This window comes from Mobula birostris, chromosome 5 (genome assembly GCF_030028105.1).
Source record: "Mobula birostris isolate sMobBir1 chromosome 5, sMobBir1.hap1, whole genome shotgun sequence".
NCBI classification, from domain to species: Eukaryota; Metazoa; Chordata; class Chondrichthyes; order Myliobatiformes; family Myliobatidae; genus Mobula; species Mobula birostris.
The window spans coordinates 66380021-66400035 of NC_092374.1; the positions used below are offsets into that span (position 1 = coordinate 66380021).

General features: G+C 41.4%; 1 protein-coding gene across 3 annotated transcripts in view; it reads left to right on the forward strand.

Moving 5' to 3' along the window:
- The window catches only part of plppr1 (phospholipid phosphatase related 1), a 128860-nt gene extending 109810 nt beyond the window's left edge, over nt 1–19050 (forward strand). For 2 of the 3 annotated variants that reach the window (XM_072257182.1, XM_072257183.1), the window contains exons 6-9: nt 1778–1954; nt 11715–11846; nt 14341–14432; nt 18728–19050. In XM_072257182.1, coding sequence (XP_072113283.1) covers nt 1778–1954; nt 11715–11846; nt 14341–14432; nt 18728–18746 — 420 coding nt within the window. In that variant the 3' untranslated portion in view covers nt 18747–19050. The remainder of the gene's footprint in view (nt 1–1777; nt 1955–11714; nt 11847–14340; nt 14433–18727) is intronic. The other variant, XM_072257184.1, reaches the window with a different exon arrangement.
- The last annotated feature ends 965 nt before the right edge of the window (nt 19051–20015 follow it).

Sequence of the window (20015 nt, forward strand, 5' to 3'; positions counted from 1 at the left end):
CGATCAAAAGTGGGTGCTTGTAAAGAATAAGGACAGAATTGGTCCACTCTCCTACACAGTGGATATTGCCTCTGATGACCTCTGGTGGTGATATATCGAGCCATTGAGGAGAGCAGACTCAATTGTTAAAGAAAAAAAGTGTCCAGAGCTTTCAGAACCACTTCCTGAAGTCCCAGTGTCAACTGTTAAAGCAGTCACAGAGGAGGCCCCAGAACCTGAGATTGTTTCACAGCCACAAGTCTCACCTGCCAAGCAGAGTGACTTCTCCCTTATCCCCAGCCCATCATGAAAGACAATATCCCAGATGAGTAAGAAATCTTCCACAGTGATTAACTTTTGAGATCTGGATGGGACAATTTCTAATTTACACTGCTGTGGATGTCTATATTAGTAGTTGTATTATATAGTATACTGTATATATAGTGCAAATATAAGCTGAGATGCATTCTATATTGAGTTGGAGTTTACAGCTAAAGAAGGAGGAATCTTCTGTATTTAATATTTAAGTAAAATTTGACTAGTATTGTAAATATTTTGTTTGCTTGGGCATTCTTTGTTTGTATACATAATGGTTTACAGGTTATATGTAAGAAGTATGCGAATGGCATTTGTCGTTATGCCACCATGTCATATGCGCACGTCCTGCTAAAGTAATACGAAGTATCCATATTTTTCTTTTGATTAGTTTCTGGATACACAAAATGTAACAGTAGATGCCTGGAATGTAATGCCAGGGTTAGTGTCTTTGCAACAGAATTATTAGCAATCCCCTAGGCCTTATGGTGGATAGAAGACTCTCGACCATGTAGGTTTATCATCTGTTCGAATTCTGCTGCTGCTTTAGAGGCTATAAAAGGGAGTAAATCAAAAGCTCGTCCTGACATAGTTATTAAGATTCCCTTAGTGTTGTTTAGAGTAGGGAACATGGATTGTGCAATTAGATTTTCATGGACACCTGGGCATGCTGGGGTGGAGGGAAATGAAATTGTGGATGGCATTGCAAAGTCTTCCTTACAGAGCAGGCAAGTAGAAATTAGAGTTCCCCTAGGCAGAGCAGCATTGAGAAGTAGGATTAAAAAATGTATAGAGAAGAAGTGGCAGGAGGATTGGAAAAATGAATTAAGGGACAAGTGTTATTTTTCTAGTCACCCACTAGTTAAAAAGGTCTCAGACTGTTACCTTTTAACTCGTAGAGATATGGTGAAATTTACAAGACTTAGGTTGGGGCATTGTAGGCTAAACTATTATTTACAGGTAATAGGAAAACATCCTACTGGATTATGTGACTGTGGTAGTCCAGAGACAGTCCAGCATGTTTTGCTGAGCTGTAATTGATACAAAATTGAAAGAAGCATGTTGTTGAAGAGGCTATCTGGCTTAAGTTTATTTTGGTTTTCCATTAAATCTTTGTTTGGCCATCAAGAGAATCAACATCTGATTGAAGAGTCTATTATTCAGTTTATATGTGAGACTAGGTTGTTTTCAAGAATTTGAGTTCCTTGAAGTTCTATAATTAATTATACATCCTGTGGAGGGCTGTAATACACCTAGATGCATCTAAACAGCCGGAAATAGAAGAAGAAAAAGAAGAAGAAGAAGAGGCTGTTATGTGGGGATATGTATGTTGTACATGCAGAAGAGATTTAGATTAATTTGACACAATGTTTGATGCAGATATTGTGGGACAAAGGGCCTGTTACGGTACTTTGCTGTTCTGTGTAATATATTCTAGTTTGTGTGCTATTAAAACTCTATGTGCAACCTTGTTCTGTTGCAGATGTACATCACCAGCACAATAAAGACCAAAAGCAGCAGGTTAGCCAAACCTGTCTTGTGCTTGGGTGCTCTCTGCGCCGCCTTCCTGACAGGACTGAACCGGGTGTCGGAATATCGCAATCACTGCTCTGATGTGATTGCGGGTTTTGTACTGGGCAGCACAGTAGCTTTGTTTTTGGTAAGTCCACATTACGGCACTGAAGCTAATGTATCAAATTAAAGATGCTTTTGCAGGACAACAAAGTAAAAATTTATAGTAAGCTACAAATATTTAAAAACACATTTCCTCAATTAGAATGACTAGTCACATTTAACATAGTAAAGCAGCCCAAAGCATTTCACATCAGATTTAATATTTCTTTATCTACTTCAGTCCCCATTCCTCTGAGGACATTAGTGGCTAACTTGAGTCTTGCCTGAGTGCCATTCTAACATTCTGTGAAATCAGTACAGCTGAGTGGTCTTGACCTGGAATGGGGAATGTCCATTTCCCTCCACAGATGTTGCCTGACTCACAGCTCTCCTCCAGCGTTTTGCATATTGGTCCAGATTCCAACATTTGCTTTTGCTTGTGTCTCTGTCAATATGTGGAACCAGGCTGTTGAACTGTGGAAGACATTTTTGCCAGTTCCTCTTGAGCACACATCCATTTTAATCTGAGCTTTTGGGTTGATCACTTGGTTCTTAATTAATTCAGTTTGAGAACTATTAGTTCAATGCAATCTTCAATGCAATATTGACAGTGTTCATCACATATCAGAAAGTACTTGTGAAGTGTATTGAGACGTGAGGTCATGAAAGGCAGTACAGAAATGCAGGTAAATCATTTTTCTGAGCACACTTTGCAGAAGAGGTTGTGAGAGACTGTTACAGTGTAGGGCTTGTTTTCTCTCTCCAGACAACAACGTACAACTGAAAATGGATAATATTGGAACTACATGCAAACCCTCATTTAGTCTCATAGCCAGGCCTACTGAGGCATCCCTAAATGGTTAATTTTCCAACATTTGTTCCCCCCATCTCCTCCACACCCTTCCCCTGTCATCATCCTGGAAGAGACTGATAAGTCAGAGGAAAATTAAAGGTTCAATAGTCTGCAAATTTTCTCCCCAGTATGTCAGATAATCAAAGTCACACCAGATCGCAGTGTCCATATGACATTGTCTGCCCCTCTCAGAAAGGCAGTAACATTACAGTTGCCAACATTGTTTCACTGACTTACTGGGGAAAAAATTCTCTAAGATCCTACATATCCTTACATTTGCATAGATGAAGCTTTAGTACTAATCATTGTCATCAGACTGCACTGACTTCTCCGTGGATTGTCACCTTGTCGTGGTGGAGAGGCTTGTGTGGTCCTGAGATCCCGAGAGCGATGCTGTCTGGAGCTATGCTCCTGGTAGGGTCACCCATGGTGGTAAGGTCGAGGGTGAGGTCCCTGACAAAGAACAATCCAACCAAGACCTCAACGGTGGAACAGGCGGACGAAGTTACTTTGAACTCAACGGCTGTGAAGGCGGATGAAGGCTGCAACAAATCCATCAGCTCCAGTCGTCGTGGTTTCCATGCCATTGGAATCAGTTGGTTGATTTGTGAAGTATCATGTGCTTCTTGGAGTGTAGCATCAAGTATACGTTAAACAAATACACGCACAGGTGTCTTCGCTCTGTGGACCACTTCTTCAAGCCTTTCAGCGATTGGAGGAGGGCGACAGGAGCAGGCAATGTGATGGCTGGAAGCTCCCAATCAAGAACCGACATGAAAGCAGTGAATACTTGATTCAGTCGCTCAACTTTTGGACAGAAGCAGGAAAGTTGTTCGGTAGCAGTATTCACATCTGAGCAGCCCCATTTAGGATCCACTCTGCTCTCCCTGAACTGGGAAGGGGCTAGAAAAGGTGCCCTAAAAATAGTCTGCTTCACCCCATCCTGTCTGGAAAGCCACGTCCAGAGGGATCACCATCATGCGGTCGAAAAACATCGAGAAGTGAAACTATGAAATTTGGAACCTGGAGTATACGAACTCTGATGGATAACCCAAACTCAGACCGACCAGAGAGGAGAACTGCCTTTGTTGCCCAGGAACTCCAAAAATTCAACTTTGACATTGTTGCTCTGAGTGAGGCCCGCAGAGATGGATAAGGGCAACTAAAGGAAGAGCAAGGTCAATACACCTTTTTCTGGAAAGGACTTGATCTTGAACAACCGAGGATCCATGGAGTAGGTTTTGCCATCCGAAACAGCCTACTTCAGAAGCTGACAGAGCAACCACTGGGAATCAATGGACGTCTCATGACTCCTGCGAATCCAGCTTGTCAAGAACCAGCACGCCACCATCAGCAGCGCCTATGCTCCAACTCTGGATGCTGAAAATGAAGTAAAGATGAACTTCTACGCCCAAATTGATAACGTCCTTTCCTCTGTTCCTAGCAATGACAAGATCATTCTCTTGGGAGACTTCAATGCCAGAGTCGGGAAAGATCATAGGCTCTGGACTGGAATAATAAGCAAGGAAGGAGTTGGCAAGGTCAACGCCAATGGAACACTCCTCCTCACCAAATGTGCTGAACACAACCTGGTGATTATGAACACCCTATTTTGCCAGAAAAACAGGCACAAAGTCTCCTGGCAGCATCCATGCTCCAAACACAGGCACCTCATTGACTACATCATCGTACAATCTCGGGACCAATGAGATGTACTGATAACAAGAGCTGTTACTGGTGCCAATGAGTGCTGGACAGACCATCGACTCATCTCATCCACCATGAGAATGAAGATTCGGCCCAAAAGGAAACACCAAAATCAGAACAGTATTAAGAAATTCAATGTTGAAATCCAATGTTCAATGTTCAATGTCAACATTGACCATGTACAGAAGTTCCAACAAAATTTTCAAGAACAACTGCCTCAATAAATCCCACCATTTGTAGAAGAACACTGGAATCAATTGAAGAATGCTATCATCACGTCCAGCAAAGAAACAATTGGGTTCAAGACGAGAAAACATCAGGATTGGTTCGATGATAATGACAAACTACTCCAACAATTCATCGATGAAAAGAGAAAAACTTTCATCACCTTACAAAATAACCAATAATTGGCTACTAAAAGGAAACGCTGTCAGGAATGCAAGGCTGCAGTCCAGAAGAGCACCAGAAACCTGAAAAACCAATGGTGGAGGAAGAAAGCTCAGGAAATCCAACAACTAGCAGACACCAACAACACTCCCGACTTTTTCAACACAACTAAAGCTATTTTTGGCCCATCCACTCACGGTCAAGCCCCTTTCAAAAGCAAAGATGGTTCAACCATCCTGAAGAGCAATGCTGACATCAATTCTAGATGGAGGGAGCACTTTGAAGATCTTCTAAATCAAACCGTCTCATTTGACGGGAATGTGATTAATAACATTCCAAAACAGCCTGTTGACGACTTCCTAAGCAAAATACCAACACTTGAAGAAGTCAAGGAAGCCATCAAAACCTTGAAAAACAACAAGACCACTGGACTTGATGGAATACCAGCCGAGGTCTACAAAATTGAAGGTACGCCACTTCATTACCAACTGCATCAAATTCTCATCAAGATCTGGATAAATGAAGACATACCAGCAGACTTTAGAGACTCAGCAATCGTTATCATCTATAAAAGGAAAGGTGATCGATCTGAATGCGGAAACTATCGTGGAATTTCCCTGTTAGCAACAGCAGGAAAAATCGTCACCCGCATCATGAACAACTAGCTCAAGCCTTTAGCCGAGAAGATCTTTCCGGAGACACAAGCTGGTTTTAGACCATCACGTGGAGCAATCAACATGATCTTCACAATGCGACAACTACAAGAAAAATGTTGTGAACAACTTCAACCTTTGTACATGGCATTCATCGACCTCACCAAAGCCTTTGACTCGGTATCAAGGGAACTCCTATGGGATGTCCTAACTACCTAAGGGTGCTCTGAAAAATACATTTGAATCCTGGGACTCCTCCATGATGGCATGCTTGCCACAGTCATAGTCAGCAACGGTAACTGTAAGCCTTTTCAAGTTAGATCAGGAGTAAAACAGGGATACATGATTGCCCCAACTTTGTTCACCATATTCATTGCAACAATCATCCATATCATCAAGGACGACCTACCCCCAGGAATTGAAATTGTCTACAGAACAGATGGCAGACTTTTCAATCTTGCCCGTCTCAAGTCCAAAAACAAGACATCCACAAGTTCCCTCATCGAGTTCCAATACGCAGATGACAACAGTGTTGCAGCTCTCTCAGAAAACCACCTGCAATAGATTCTGACCGCCTTCAACCCTGCATACATGAAACTTGGACTTACCATCAATTCCCAAGAAGACTCAGATCTTCTACCAACCGTCACCAACTGAGACAAATGGGATAGAACCATCAATTCAACTTGGCGAAACAATCCTGGAAAATGTGGACCACTTTCTGTATCTTGGAAGTCACCTCTCCTCCAATGTCGACCTTAATGACAAGATCCAACATCGTCTTAAATGTGCTGGAATAGCTTTTGGACATCTCCGAACAAAGGTCTTTCACGATCGTGACATCTGAACAGACACTAAAATGTTAGTGTACAAAGCAGTGGTGATCCCAACGCTCCTGTATGCATCAGAAACCTGGACAACATACCGACGACATCTGAAGGCACTTGAAAAGTTCTATCAACGCTGTCTTTGAAACATCTTAAATATCAGCTGGAAAGATAGAAGAACCAATGTCAGCATGCTAAATGAAGCAAAAACAACAAGCATTGAAGTCTATGTCATCAAGAACCAACTAAGATGGAGCGGGCATGTTGTTTGGATGAAAGACGAACGTCTGCCGAAACAAATCTTATACTCCCGGCTTAAAGAAGGCAAATATAAAAGAGGCGGACAACAGAAGAGATTCAAAGATGTCTTAAAAGCCAACATGAAGAAATGTAACTTCAACATCAACAATGCCAAGGACATGAAACTCTGGAAAGCCATCATTCGAGAAAGAACAGCAACTTTTGAAGCCAACAGATGTGCAGAAGTAGAAGAAAAGAGAAGAAAATGGAAAGAGAGGCAGCAACAACCAAAGCCCGATCTGCCATCTGGAACTACCTGTCCCGAATGTGGAAGAACTTTCAAAGCCAAGATTGGACTTATAAGCCACTTGAGAGCCCATAAATAGATCAATGGAACAAAGACCATCATCCTCGACCTCGAGGGATAGCCACGACGATTTACTGACTATTGCTATCAGACTGCACTGACCATTCACTGACCATTGCCATCAGACTGCACTGACCATTCACTGACCATTGCCATCAGACTGCACTGACCATTCACTAATCATTGTCATCAGACTGTGCTGACCATTGTCATCCAACTGGATTGACCATTCACTATTCACTGACCATTGTCATCAGACTGTACTGACCATTCACTATTCACTGCACTGACCATTCACTATTCAGTGACTATTCACTATTCATTACACTGAACACTGCCACCAGACTGCGCTGACCATTGATTACAGGTGAAAAAGGAAACTTTTCATTATCCTTGGGAATTGAACAGGAGAAGGGGCAGGATAAGGTCCAAAATGTTGGGGTAAAGTAGCTGGTTCAGTTTGCCTAAACCTTCCTTTAAGATATGCTCAGTTGCAGAAAAAACTTGATATAAGCACAATCCATCCTTCTCGAGAGCATCAAAATGTCTTTTATACAAATTTTTCATTTAGTCATTCCCATTCCCAAACTTAATGGACCATTACCTCTGTTGTCTTCTGTGAAAACAGTAAACATTTCCCGCGACAGGTATTACAGATTGCCTTTTGCAAATGTACATGTTTCCAGTGAGTTTAATTCAAAAATTATATGGTAGGCTGAAAGTTATAGATGTTAAGAGTTGTTGCCTTTTAATTGTGCATTTGAGAATGTTGGAAGCTCAGACAAAAATAGAATTGAATGACAAAACAACATTTTTTTTTACATTATAACTGCACTCTTTTTTGATATCCATCACTTTTTCATTATTTCTCTCTCTGCAAAGTCACTTGGCACTATTCAAATAGCTCTTTTAAGTACTTATCTGTCTCATTTCAAAGCTCTCTTTTCATGCATTGAGCCATATGTAGCTTTATGACCCAGTTTGGAACTCCCCATACAGATGAATGTCTATTAAACCCTTTTTTAGAAACATAGAAGCATAGAAAACCTACTGCACAATACAGGTCTTCCGGCCCACAAAGCTGTGCTGAACATGTCCCTACCTCAGAAATTACCTAGGGTTACCCATAGCCCTCTATTTTTCTAAGCTCCATGTACCCATCCAGAAGTCTCTTAAAAGACTCTATGGTATTCACCTCCACCACCGTCGCCGGCAGTCCATTCCACACACTCTGCGTAAAAAACTTAGCCCTGACATCTCCTCGGTACCTACTTCCAAGCACCTTAAAACTGTGCCCTCTCATGCTAGCTATTTCAGTCCTGGGAGAAAACGTCATCCTATCCACATGATCAATGCCTCTCATCATCTTATACACCCCTATCAGGTCACCTTTCATCCTCCGTCACTCCAAGGAGAAAAGGTCGAGTTCACTCAATCTATTCTCATAAGGCATGCTCCCCAAACCAGGCAACATCCTTGTAAATCTCCTCTGCACCCTTTCTATGGTTTCCACATCCTTCCTGTAGTGAGGCGACCAGAACTGAGCACTGTACTCCAAGTGGGGTCTGACCAGTGTCCTATATAGCTGCAACATTACCTCTTGGCTCCTAAACTCAATCCCATGATTGATGAAGGCCATTGCAGTGTATGCTTTCTTAACCACAGAGTCAACCTGCACAGCAGCTTTGAATGTCCTATGAACTCAGACCCCAAGATCCCTCTGATCCTCCACACTGCCAAGAGTCTTACCATTAATACTATATTCTGCCATCATTTTTGACCTTCCAAAATGAACCACCTCACACTTATCTGTGTTGAACTCCATCTGCCACTTCTCAGCCCAGTTTTGCATCCTATCAATGTCCCGCTGTCACCTCTGACAGCCCTCCACACTATCCACAACACCCCCAACCTTTGTGTCATCAGCAAATTTACTAACCCATCCCTCCATTTCCTCATCCAGGTCATTTATAAAAATCACGAGGAGTAGGGGTCCCAGAACAGATCCCTGAGGCACACCACTGGTCACCAACCTCCATGCAGAATATGTAACCACTTCTGTGGGCAAGCCAGTTCTGGATCCACAATGCAAGGTCCCCTTGGATCCCATGCCTCCTTACTTTCTCAATTAGCCTTGCATGGGGTACCTTATCAAATGCCTTGCTGAAATCCATATGCTCTACATCTACTGCTCTTTTTATATTGGTGTCTGTTTATATTTAACCTTTCTGAACTTAAACTTTTCTATTTAGGTTGCCATAAGTATTTATCCTCTCTATATTTAACTTTATTTCTGTTCGGGTATCTGCCTGTATTGAACTTTCCCTAAGTGAGCTTCTGCCAATATTCAGATCTATTCTCTGTACAGTTATCTGCTTGAATTTAACCATCTCTATATTATGATCCATCTGTCTGTATTCAGTTGAAATAGGTGGGGGGGGGGGTCTATGTTTGACCTTTTCTAAAAAGTTTGTATCTGCATTGAATTCTTTCTATAGAAGTATCACTCTGTAATTAATTATCACCAAACTATTACCGTTAGGTCAAGAACACTCTGTTATGGTTATTCACCGATACTTAACTCTCTTCATAGAGGTATTTATCTATTTTGAAGTTTTTCCTATGTAGGCATCTTGTTCTAGTTAACCCAATCCATATAGGCATCTGTTTAGATTGAATTCTCTCCGTGCAGATATTTGTTCTCCCTATAGAGTTATAGGTATGTATTTTCTCCTATTTAGCTCTCTACTTTAATCATCTCTTATATACTGTAGGTATCAGTCTGTACTTATCACTCCCTAAATAATCCTGCGTTTATCTTTGGCTGTTTCTTTGTGAATATTTTCTCTCATTTCTCTCTCTCTCTCTCTCTCTCTCTCTCTCTCTCTCTCTCTCTCTCGTTCTTTCTCTCTCTCTCTCTCTCTCTCTCGTTCTTTCTCTCTCTCTCTCTCTCTCTCTCTCTTGTTCTTTCTCTCTCTCTCTCTCTGAGATATCTACCTTCATTTGACTATTATCTGTCTTTATTAAAATTACAATGGTTTGGTGAAGCTGCCATAGCAGTTTTTCTGGATGGGATATGAGGTGAATGTCCGTCATGAGCTGTTTGGTTTACATCCTCACCTGAAGTGAGCACTAGTGCAAGATACATTATCCTTAGTGAAAATAGAGACATGCAAGCAATAAGACAATATTTATTGCATATTGAGTCATTCTGATTGATTGACATGCTATGCAGTAAAACCCAGCCTTTCCCCTCAATAACTGAACAAATACCCTCATCAACAGGAGAGCTTAGAACATGGAAAAGATGGCTGGTGCTCTCTACTAACATTCCATTGTGCTAGTAGCTATCAGTATAGGCACATAGATTAGAATAGTACAAGGACTGGAAAGGTTTACAAAGATATGCGGCAAATTATGGCTAGCTTGGATGGGGCATTTTGTTCAGCATGGACCAATTGGACTATAGGGCCTGTTTCCATCACTTCATGGCTCCATAACTTTAAGGAGCAGAATTAGTTGATTCAACCCATTGAGTCTGCTCCACTGATCGATAATGGATGATTTATTTTCCCTCTGAACCCATTTTCCTGCCTTCTCCCCATAACATTTAACACCCTGACTAATCAAGAACCTATCAACCTCTGCTTTACATACACCTAATGACATGATCTCCACAGCCATCTGTGGCAATGAATTCTGCAGATTTGCCACCCTCTAGCTGAAGAAATTCTGCCTCATCTCTGTACTGAAAGCTTGTACTTCTATTCTGATACTGTGTCCTCTGGTCCTAGACTCTCCTACTATAGGAAACATCCTCTCCACACCCACTCTATCTAGGTCTTTCAACATTTGATAGGTTTCAGTGAGATCCACACCCCCTCATTCTTCTAATTTCTAGTGAGTACAGGTCCAGAACTATCAAACTTTCCTCATATGTTAACACTTTCATTCCTGGGGTCATTTTCATTACCTTTTTTGGACCCTTTCCAATGCAAGCTCATCCTTTCTGAGATATAGAGCCCAAACTTGAAATTGTGTAAATTTAGAGATTATTTCTACTCTATTTCAATTACTTGCCTCACTTCAGATTGGTTCTTGTTTGGGAGACCTGTTCAAGCTATCAGTCTTTGGTCTTTTCCCATGGATATTTCTTCTGGTGATTTCATAGAGATCGAAGAGGAAATGGTTAAACACTTATACCTTATAGCATAATAGAATACAGCAATATTTCCTTAAGACGACAGGACAGGTGGTGTATCAGAACCTTAGGCTGAGTGGCACCTGTCTTTCAGAGCCTATGAGGTTACCCAAGGTTTCCAGAAGAAGAACAGGAAATATCCGCGCTCTAACCGAAGGTGCACAAACATGTTACCTTGGGTGAGAAAAAACAATATGTGGTTTGCCCTTATCAAAAGCATACTCTGCCAAAAATGTTTCACCTGCTTTGAACATCTCCAGTGACTTGGACTCAGTCTTGACCTTGAATACTATTTGTATGAAGTTTACAAGTTCTCTTGGTGACTGCATGGATTCTCTCTGAGTACTTCAGTTTCCCAAATCCCATGAACATGGAGATTGGTAGGTTAATTGGCCACTGCTCCCAGTAAAGGTATGAATGGAAGAACCTTGGGGAAACTGATGAGAATTTGGGTATAATAAAATAGGTTTCATATAGGATTAATATTAATAATTAGCATGGACTCAGTGGGCCAACAGATATGTTTCCATGCTGAGTTATTGATGACATAACTATCCATTTTTATTGCCAGGGTATATGTGTTGTTCACAACTTCAAAGGGACACAGACCACATCTGTTAAGCAGAAGCCCAAGGATCCACATGGAGTGCCATTAATGACATTCCCTCGGGTGGAGAGTCCACTTGAAACGTTGAGTGCACAGGTAAGCCCAACTGACCGCCTTCTACTCTAGTTCCTGTTTCACACAATGAACAGAAATAACCTTTTAGCCACCTTACTTGTAGTATGTAGTTAACTATGGAGTGAGTGGGAAGATAGCACCAAAACATCCATTTTTGGAATTGGCAAACTAAGGTGAAGTAAGGTGGCACCAATGGTATTCCAACTTAGCAACCGCGTCCAGCTTCTCAAGGCCTTGCTAGTTCCCTCTGCCTTCCTAGGTTATTATCAGTAATGAGGGCCACACACTCCTCCTAACCTTACATTCATCTCGGGTGAGAGCTGTACTTATAATTTCCAGTTTGCTGTTACATACTGGACATGGACAAGACAGGCAAAAGCAAAGTTTGTTGCCTGCTTCTAATTATCCAAAAGAAATCAGTGGCAAAAAAAGCTCTGTGAATGTCTGCACACCAAGTGGGGAAATGTTTCCAACAAGATTAAGTAGAATTGAACAGCTTGCTAAGCCATCTCAGTTAAGAGTAAGCCACTCAGGCCGGGATCTGCAATAGTCTACAACCTAGACTAAGTGAAGCTGACAGACTTCCTTACATGTTAATAATTTTTATGACAATCTGGACGTTTTTGAGTCGTCGTTATTCCGCCAGCTCTTTCCTCCAGGATTATCCCAGCTCAAATCTGTGGATCCCTGGTCCTGTAATTTAATATAATTGTATCCCTGGATGCAGATACTGTAGAACAAATGGTCAACTACTAAAACATCTGGATGCAAACATCTGCTTTCTGTTTGTATGTTGCAAGCATGCAAGTGTTAAATTCTATTTCGGAAAGTAAGTTATATTGATAACTCAGCCATTAGAAATTAATTTTGGAATGGGACTTCGACATGCATTGTCTAGTTATCAAATATAACAGAGAAATTATTTCAATGTCACTGATGCATCTTCCACTGAGTCACAAGATTGGCAGAGTGAAAGATACTTTTACAATCTTTATCCAAAAGTTCTTTCTTTCTTCTTCCTGGTTCAACGAGATAAACAATTTGTCGAGAGCATTTAGGTCAAGGTTCTGACAGCTAAAACATTTATGCTCTATTAATAAGATTTTTTCTCTCTTTAGTCTGATTTATAATGAAATGCCTTTACTTAAGAAAACATCAAAAATCATTTAAAATGCTTTTAAGTTCAGAATCAGTCAGATTTATTATCACTGACTAAAATGACATGAAATATGTCATCTTGCAGTGGTACAGTACACAGGTATTCACAAATTTATCATAAATTACAAAAATATATAGTTCCAAAAATAACTAACAAAAAATAGTATTAAAAAGTTTATAAGACCACAGCAAATACAGTACAAATAATGTAAACAAGTAAAAGCCTCATGCTTGTAAGATCTTCATGGAACTGAATAAGTGCATGGATCCTGTCCCAGTTTAACCTGCTGTAGTGCATGTGAGCATATAACCCAGTTAAATTGCCATAACAACACACACAAAAAACGCTGGTGAACGCAGCAGGCCAGGCAGCATCTATAGGAAGAGGTACAGTCGACGTTTCGGGCCGGAACTGTCCCTCTGTAAGTGATTAACACAGACTGGGTACAGAGTAGTTATATGCAGCTATTCTCCACTCACAGCATTTGACTGAAAAATATTCTACTTTAAATGGGAGGATGTTTTATAGTTTCTCTTTAATCCACTCTCTGAATATTCTGTTCTAAGTAAACTGACTTTGCTTCAGAATTGATGGCTTCCAGTCTCACCTCCAATTTAGAAGCAGAAGCTGTTTTGTCAGTAGTTATTCAGTAATTGAAATGACCTCACAATGTGCTCAAGGACAACCGCAGATGAGTGACAGGTGTCAGTGACTAAAAACAAAAACTATGCCTGAGAAACTAATCATGTCACACAGCATCTGTGGAGAGTAAAATAAACCTAAGATCTGTACATTTTCAAGAGGTTGAAAAAAGTTAAAGTAGGATTTTTAAGATGCCAAGAAAGCTGGGAGGAGGGGGTGTATGTCTGGGGTGAGGCAAGGCAAGAATGAAAGAAGGAGGTTGAGATATTGAAAGATAGAATAATGAAAGGCCAAAGACAGTGACTATGAAATCATTCTGCATGGGTTAGAGAGTGAAAATGGAAAAGTAGGATGATTTCTTGAAACTTCCGAATCTCAATTTTGTATCTGGATGCCTACAATGTGTTTCATAACAAAATGAAATGTTCTTCTATGAGGTTATGTTGGGCTTTGTCGGTGCAGTGTTGGAGGCTGCAGACAAGGAAGTCAGAATGGGAGAACGAATTAAGGTGACAAGCAATAGATACTTGGATGACACTCATTTTCTACATAGTGTTCACTCAATCTGTGCTTGAATCTTCTGGAAGTAGAGGAGACCACGTCGGATATGGTAAACTAAACTGAAAGAAGTGTAAATTACTGTTTCATAGTATTTTGCTCTTGTAACACTGATCTTATATCGTGGCTCTTTTTCCCTTTATGCTGGCATGACAGCAAGGTGGGAGACATCAACAGCCCCCCCGAGAGGGGGTGTTTCGTCCCAGGGTCATTTTCCAGGATCAGCCAGATACCCAAGTCAACAGGAGGTATATGCTTAATAATCACCCAAGGACAGAGCTCCGCTGTGAGCTGGGGGCTTTCATAGTCTGGTGTTGTGTGAGATTCTGCTCTGCGTGATTGCCTCTGTTGCTTCTGGGCTGATGGCCTTTCTATTGTGTTCCACGTGACTCTGACACTGTGTAATCTGTGTTTGCATCTTCTAGCTATATTTTACTGTGCTTTTGGCCACGTTGCCTCTGATGTTCTCAGTGGGCCACCTCTCTTGGTTTTCTTTTTGGGCCTTGGTCCTTACCTGCCTGCCTGGCATTGTGGCAATTTTACTGCAGTTACCCAAGTGGGCACATTCAGAGACCTGATCTTGGTGCTGGGCAATAGACATTTGCATCTTTCTGCTTTAGAACTGCATCGTTTTGTTATTGTGCTGTGTTACCACGGTCTTGGGTTATTCTGCTAAACAAAGTGATTTAAGGTAAGAAGGCTAAGTTTTGCCAAGTCAGCAGTGCGTCAGTGGTTAGCACCCATCTGTCGAAGTCAGAACGCCGGTAGTTCAAGTCTACCTCCCGCAACTTGGACCTCAGCATCTAAGTATTGCAAATAATGAGAGAGCATTTGACGTGCTCTGACTGGATGTTGTATTAAATTATGCACTCACTGAGTGGAAATAGAACATCAAATAGTACTGACGAACTAACTTATAGTCTGTCATGGCAGCTTCCTGTGCCAATATCTCAGGCAGTACTTCTCCAGGTAGTGGAGCTTTTCCTGTCTCTGTATCTGTATCTGTTTCTGTCTCTGTCACTGTCTCTATCTCTATCTGTCTGCCTCTCTGTCTCTTATAAGCTCTTCAGGATAGGGGTCTATCCTGGTTGAACAGACATTTCAGACATTTGAAGGAAGAATTGGCTATTCAGAAGAAATACTCCTCTTTCACTGCTTTTCACAATACTGGTGAATTAGGGGTTATCAGTCTGTGTTTATGATTGGACATCGGTAGGATAAACTGGGAAAAAGGCTTCCTCTATGCGTTCTCAAAATATAAGCTATACAAGAATAAACTTATCACCCAGCTCACACACTCCACTGCCTCTGCGAGCTATGAGCAGTCCCGTTAAACTGCATGAAAACCGAACTCATGTAAAGGAATTTTAAGCCCAAGGCGTGAGGCACATTGATAGGGTAGGATGAATTGCAGCAGAAGGTAATCAATGTGAGATGTCATCTGTTGGTCAAAGGGGCTAAATTGCCAGTTTCTGAGCTTTAGTGTTTATTTAAGTTTTAAAATTCTTTATTTTGTGGTTAGTGAGGGTTTCAATTACTAAATTCTTCTGGTATACCAAAACAGCTTTGAAACGCTCAGATAAGTGAGCTTGGCTGAAAACCTGTTCTTGGTTTGGTCCAGAATTTAAAAAGAAACAAAATTAATAGGGTGAAAGCATTGTCTTTCTAAGGCCCAAGCATTTTGGGTAACAGTGCCCAGTCGGTGAAAATCTGTGGTACAAGACTCTTTGCAAACTTGAGTAGTAGCCCTCTGAGCCAGAGCAAACACTTCTGCTGAACAGAGGGGACCAACCTCTTTGTCAAGCCAGCTGAAGATTATCACAAGTCTGAAGTTAACACTGAGCCCCTGAAAGATTTTCCTTTGATTGGACTAAATGATATGCCCCACATATATTGAGTGAAAGCAGACAAGGGGGTTAAGACAGGTAAGTCACCTGGCCTCTTTGATTGTAAACCATCTTTTTATCTGACTTTCCTCTGTTTGAGGCAGGGCTTTCTTTCTGTTTCAGGTGATTAGGTCGCAGAGGTGATTCGCATGGGTGCTTTCATCTCCCAATGAAAAGAGGGGGTGCGTGAGTGTGCATGCAAATGCCATCTTGCCTAGGGCCTGATGACATTTCACCTTGCCCTCCCATTATGTTATGTCCGTCCATGGGAGCATGTGGCGGGGAGTGCTACCAGTTGAAAATCCATGGCAAATTTTCTTTGGAAGATCACTCATTCCTGGGCCATGCTGGTGGAGTGTTTTTTTTTCCCCATCCTGCTTATATATATGGCCCATCCTCTACCAACATATTCTGAGCAAGCATCAAAACAAAGTGGAAGTGGAAGTAGCCATGTCTTTCAAGGTAGCACCTGCTGCAATAATATTTTGACATGCTAATTAATGCACACTGGTTCAATAAATATATCTTAGGTCACCACAAAGTGCACAGTTTTTGTTGGTTCCACTCACTTCTGGCTCCTTGTTTCGTTTATGTACTTGGCAGAGGCTGAGTAAGTGGAATGAGGAAGAATGCAATATTTAATAATCAGCTAGCCACTAAAATGATCAGCCCTTTCCTCACACCCACCCTTCCTCATGTCTAGCAACATTGAGGTGAATTTCAACCTGAGACCTTGCTCACCTCTGGTAGAGATTGGAGCAATGAAAATAGGATACACACAAATTTCCTGCTCATCTTGGTAGCAGACTAGGTTGCATTATCACAGGCAACCATCACTAGACTTCCAGTTTGACAACTTAAACCATGTTATGCCAGGAAGCCCATTACAACTCTTGAATCTCTTCCATAATGGTCAACAGGAGAGTAATGTAAAGTCTGATGCTGATTCAAAGGTGTGTTGCTGCTTTATTCCAATTTCTCCCATTGTGGCCTTCTGTTCTTAATTTTCTGTCACAGTCTTCTTTCCTTTTTCACTCCTTCTTTGGTCTACAGCTGAGGGACTGGCACAGGATAAATGACGCTGGTCTCTAACAATGCCATTGTTGGCTGCACTGTGGCAGGCATTCACAATTGGCCCTGTTCAAATTCCCCCTCCACTCTCTTTCCTGCTGCTCTCTGTGTCAAACGGACAGTGGATTCCCCTTCCACAATGTCTCAGATCTGCAAGGGTCCGCCACCTCCCACCTGTCTAATTCTCCAAGCACCAGAACAATCATGATGTGTTGAATGATCTCCTCTTGTGCTGTAAGATGTTACCTTAACTGAAACATCCTGTATCATTGACATACATGGTTTGGTTAAGTCTTCAAAATAAAGGTCTTCTGAATGTGTTGTTGAAAACATATTTTCTATCTTTTAATAACCCCCGCGTCTGAATAGTGGTAGAAGACTCAACATTCCATTACATTTCTGTTCATGATGGTAAGGTCCAGCTAAGTTGACTGTATTTTCCACTTTGTTTAAGGTCTCGGCTGAGGCACTTTGTAATCTAGCTTGACATCTCTTGGGGGATAAATTTGCCTTTTGCTACTAGTGCTAATTGTGGTGATCAGTGGCTGGTTGGAACCCCCTCCCCTGTTTTCACTGAAGTCAATGTGCGGAGTTGAATATACCCCATGGCTGAGATGCACACATTCACTTAGTATGATCAAAGGTAAATTATCGCCCACATAGTTTATAAAGCTGGAGCAGCAGTGAGTATATTGTAAACTCATCCTTAAGATACTCTGTTTTTGCTGCGATTGAATGAAACAATCTTCTTAGGAACCACTTTTGAGAGCTTTGGACCTTACTTCAGTCTGTTCTAACACATGAAATGTCTTCCATACTGTTCCTTGTGGGTAACCCTTTTACACCAATGACTCTCTCCCTCTTCACAGGATGTTTGTTGCAATCTGTGTCTGTCCAGTATAAGTGGTTTTCTTTAATATCAGCACATTGCAAACATTATATCAGTGATTGGATGGCTCACACAATATTTTGCACTGTGATAAAGTGGTTTGCAAAGTAATTTTACTTGGATTACCATTGTACAATAATGAAACCTTTTTATTTATGATTGTAGACCTACACATAGTGGTCTCACTCCTTAACTCAGTACTACTTCAAAGGTTTCAGCCAACAATCTGGGATGCCCTGATATCATCTTATTTGCACCTTTGGAAGTGCAGTGATATGGATGAAGCCATGAAGTAAGACCCTTTCTTTATTCGGATACATGGAAAAGATCCCCTTCACTATACTGAATAGCAGCAGAGTTTTTTTTTGTCAGTGCCCTAGTCAATATTGATCCCACAATTTTATTCACCATGTAGAAATTATAATTTGTGAGAAGTCATATTGATGGCTGTGGGAACCTGCTGTGCACAAATTGATTGCTGCTGTTTCATTACAAAACCAGCTTCACTTCATAAAATATCTCCTTGATGATAAAATAATTTGGAAGCTCCTCAGCAGTGTCTAAATTAAATATTCTTTTAACTGGAAACACCACTGGAAAAAAAATGTTTGCAGTATGCAATTTTTGTTAGCTGAATTAAATTCCATCATTCATTCAGTTGAAGTGATTATAATTTTTTGTATTTGTTCTCTTACAGAACCACTCTGCTTCAATAACAGAAGTGACCTGAAGAGAAATCTTCCTCTCCTTCTTTAAAACAAATAAAAGCATAAACTGGTACTTTTTTTTATAATGAGTGTTAAACTGTGGAAAGTGCAACTCAAGAACATGTCTAGTTAGTATCAGGTGTTTTGTACATTTTGTATGACAAAGTGTTGTAGCATACCTTGACCTTATAGTATGTTTCAGTACCTTTCTCTTAAAGCATATGATGTAAACATTTCTAATTTCTTATGTAAATTCAAGTTGTGTTTTGTGGTCTTTGTACAATAAAGTGCGTGGTCCGGTTTATACACACTACCTTGTGAGATGATCGGTGTATTTTGTTCCAAGAACTGCTTTCAATCTAGTTTCCAACTTGATGATTCCACAGGACCTCTTCCCAATGTAATTCCCCCTGGACAGTCCAGTAGAATTTCCAAAATTTTCGTTCAGCAGATAATAAATGCCAAGTTAAGACTGCATGTAATTCAAAGGGGAGATTGAAGATAGTGGTGCTTCCCTGACCCTTCAGTTACTAGAGGTGAAATTCAGGAGGTACTATCAAAGAAGCCTTGGTGAATTGCTGCAGAAAGCCTTTAGGGTGGTTCAGTGCCAAATCACTGCCTTGGAGAACTAACAGCCCACCACTAAGCACATCTTTCCCTCTCCACCCCTCTCCGCTTTCCGCAGGGATCGATCCCTCCGTGACTCACTTATCCGCACGTCCATCCCCACAGATCTCCCACCCAGCACTTATCCCTGTAAGTGTAAGTGCTACACCTGTCCCTACACCTCCTCTCTTGCCACCATTCAGTGTCCCAACCAGTCCTTCCAGGTGAGGCAACACTTCACTTGTGAATCTGTTGGGGTCACCTATTGCATCCGGTGCTCCCGGTGCGGCCTCCTCTACATTGGTGAAACCCAATGCAGATTGGGGGACCGCTTCGTCGAGCACCTCCGCTCCGTCCGCCAAAACAGACAGGATCTCCCAGTAGCCACCCACTTCAACTCTGCTTCCCACTCCCATTCAGATATGTCCATACATGGCCTCCTCTACTGCCATGATGAGGCTAAACTCAGGTTGGAGGAGCAACACCTCATATGCTGTCTAGGTAGTCTCTAGCCCCTTGGTATGAACATAGAATTCTCCAACTTCCGGTAATTCCCTCCCCCTCCCTTCCTCTATCCCTATTTCGCATCACCTCCCTCATAGTTCTGCCTCCTTCTACTATTGTTCTCCTGCCAATCACCTCCCTGCTTCCCTTCCCCCACCCCTTTGTCTT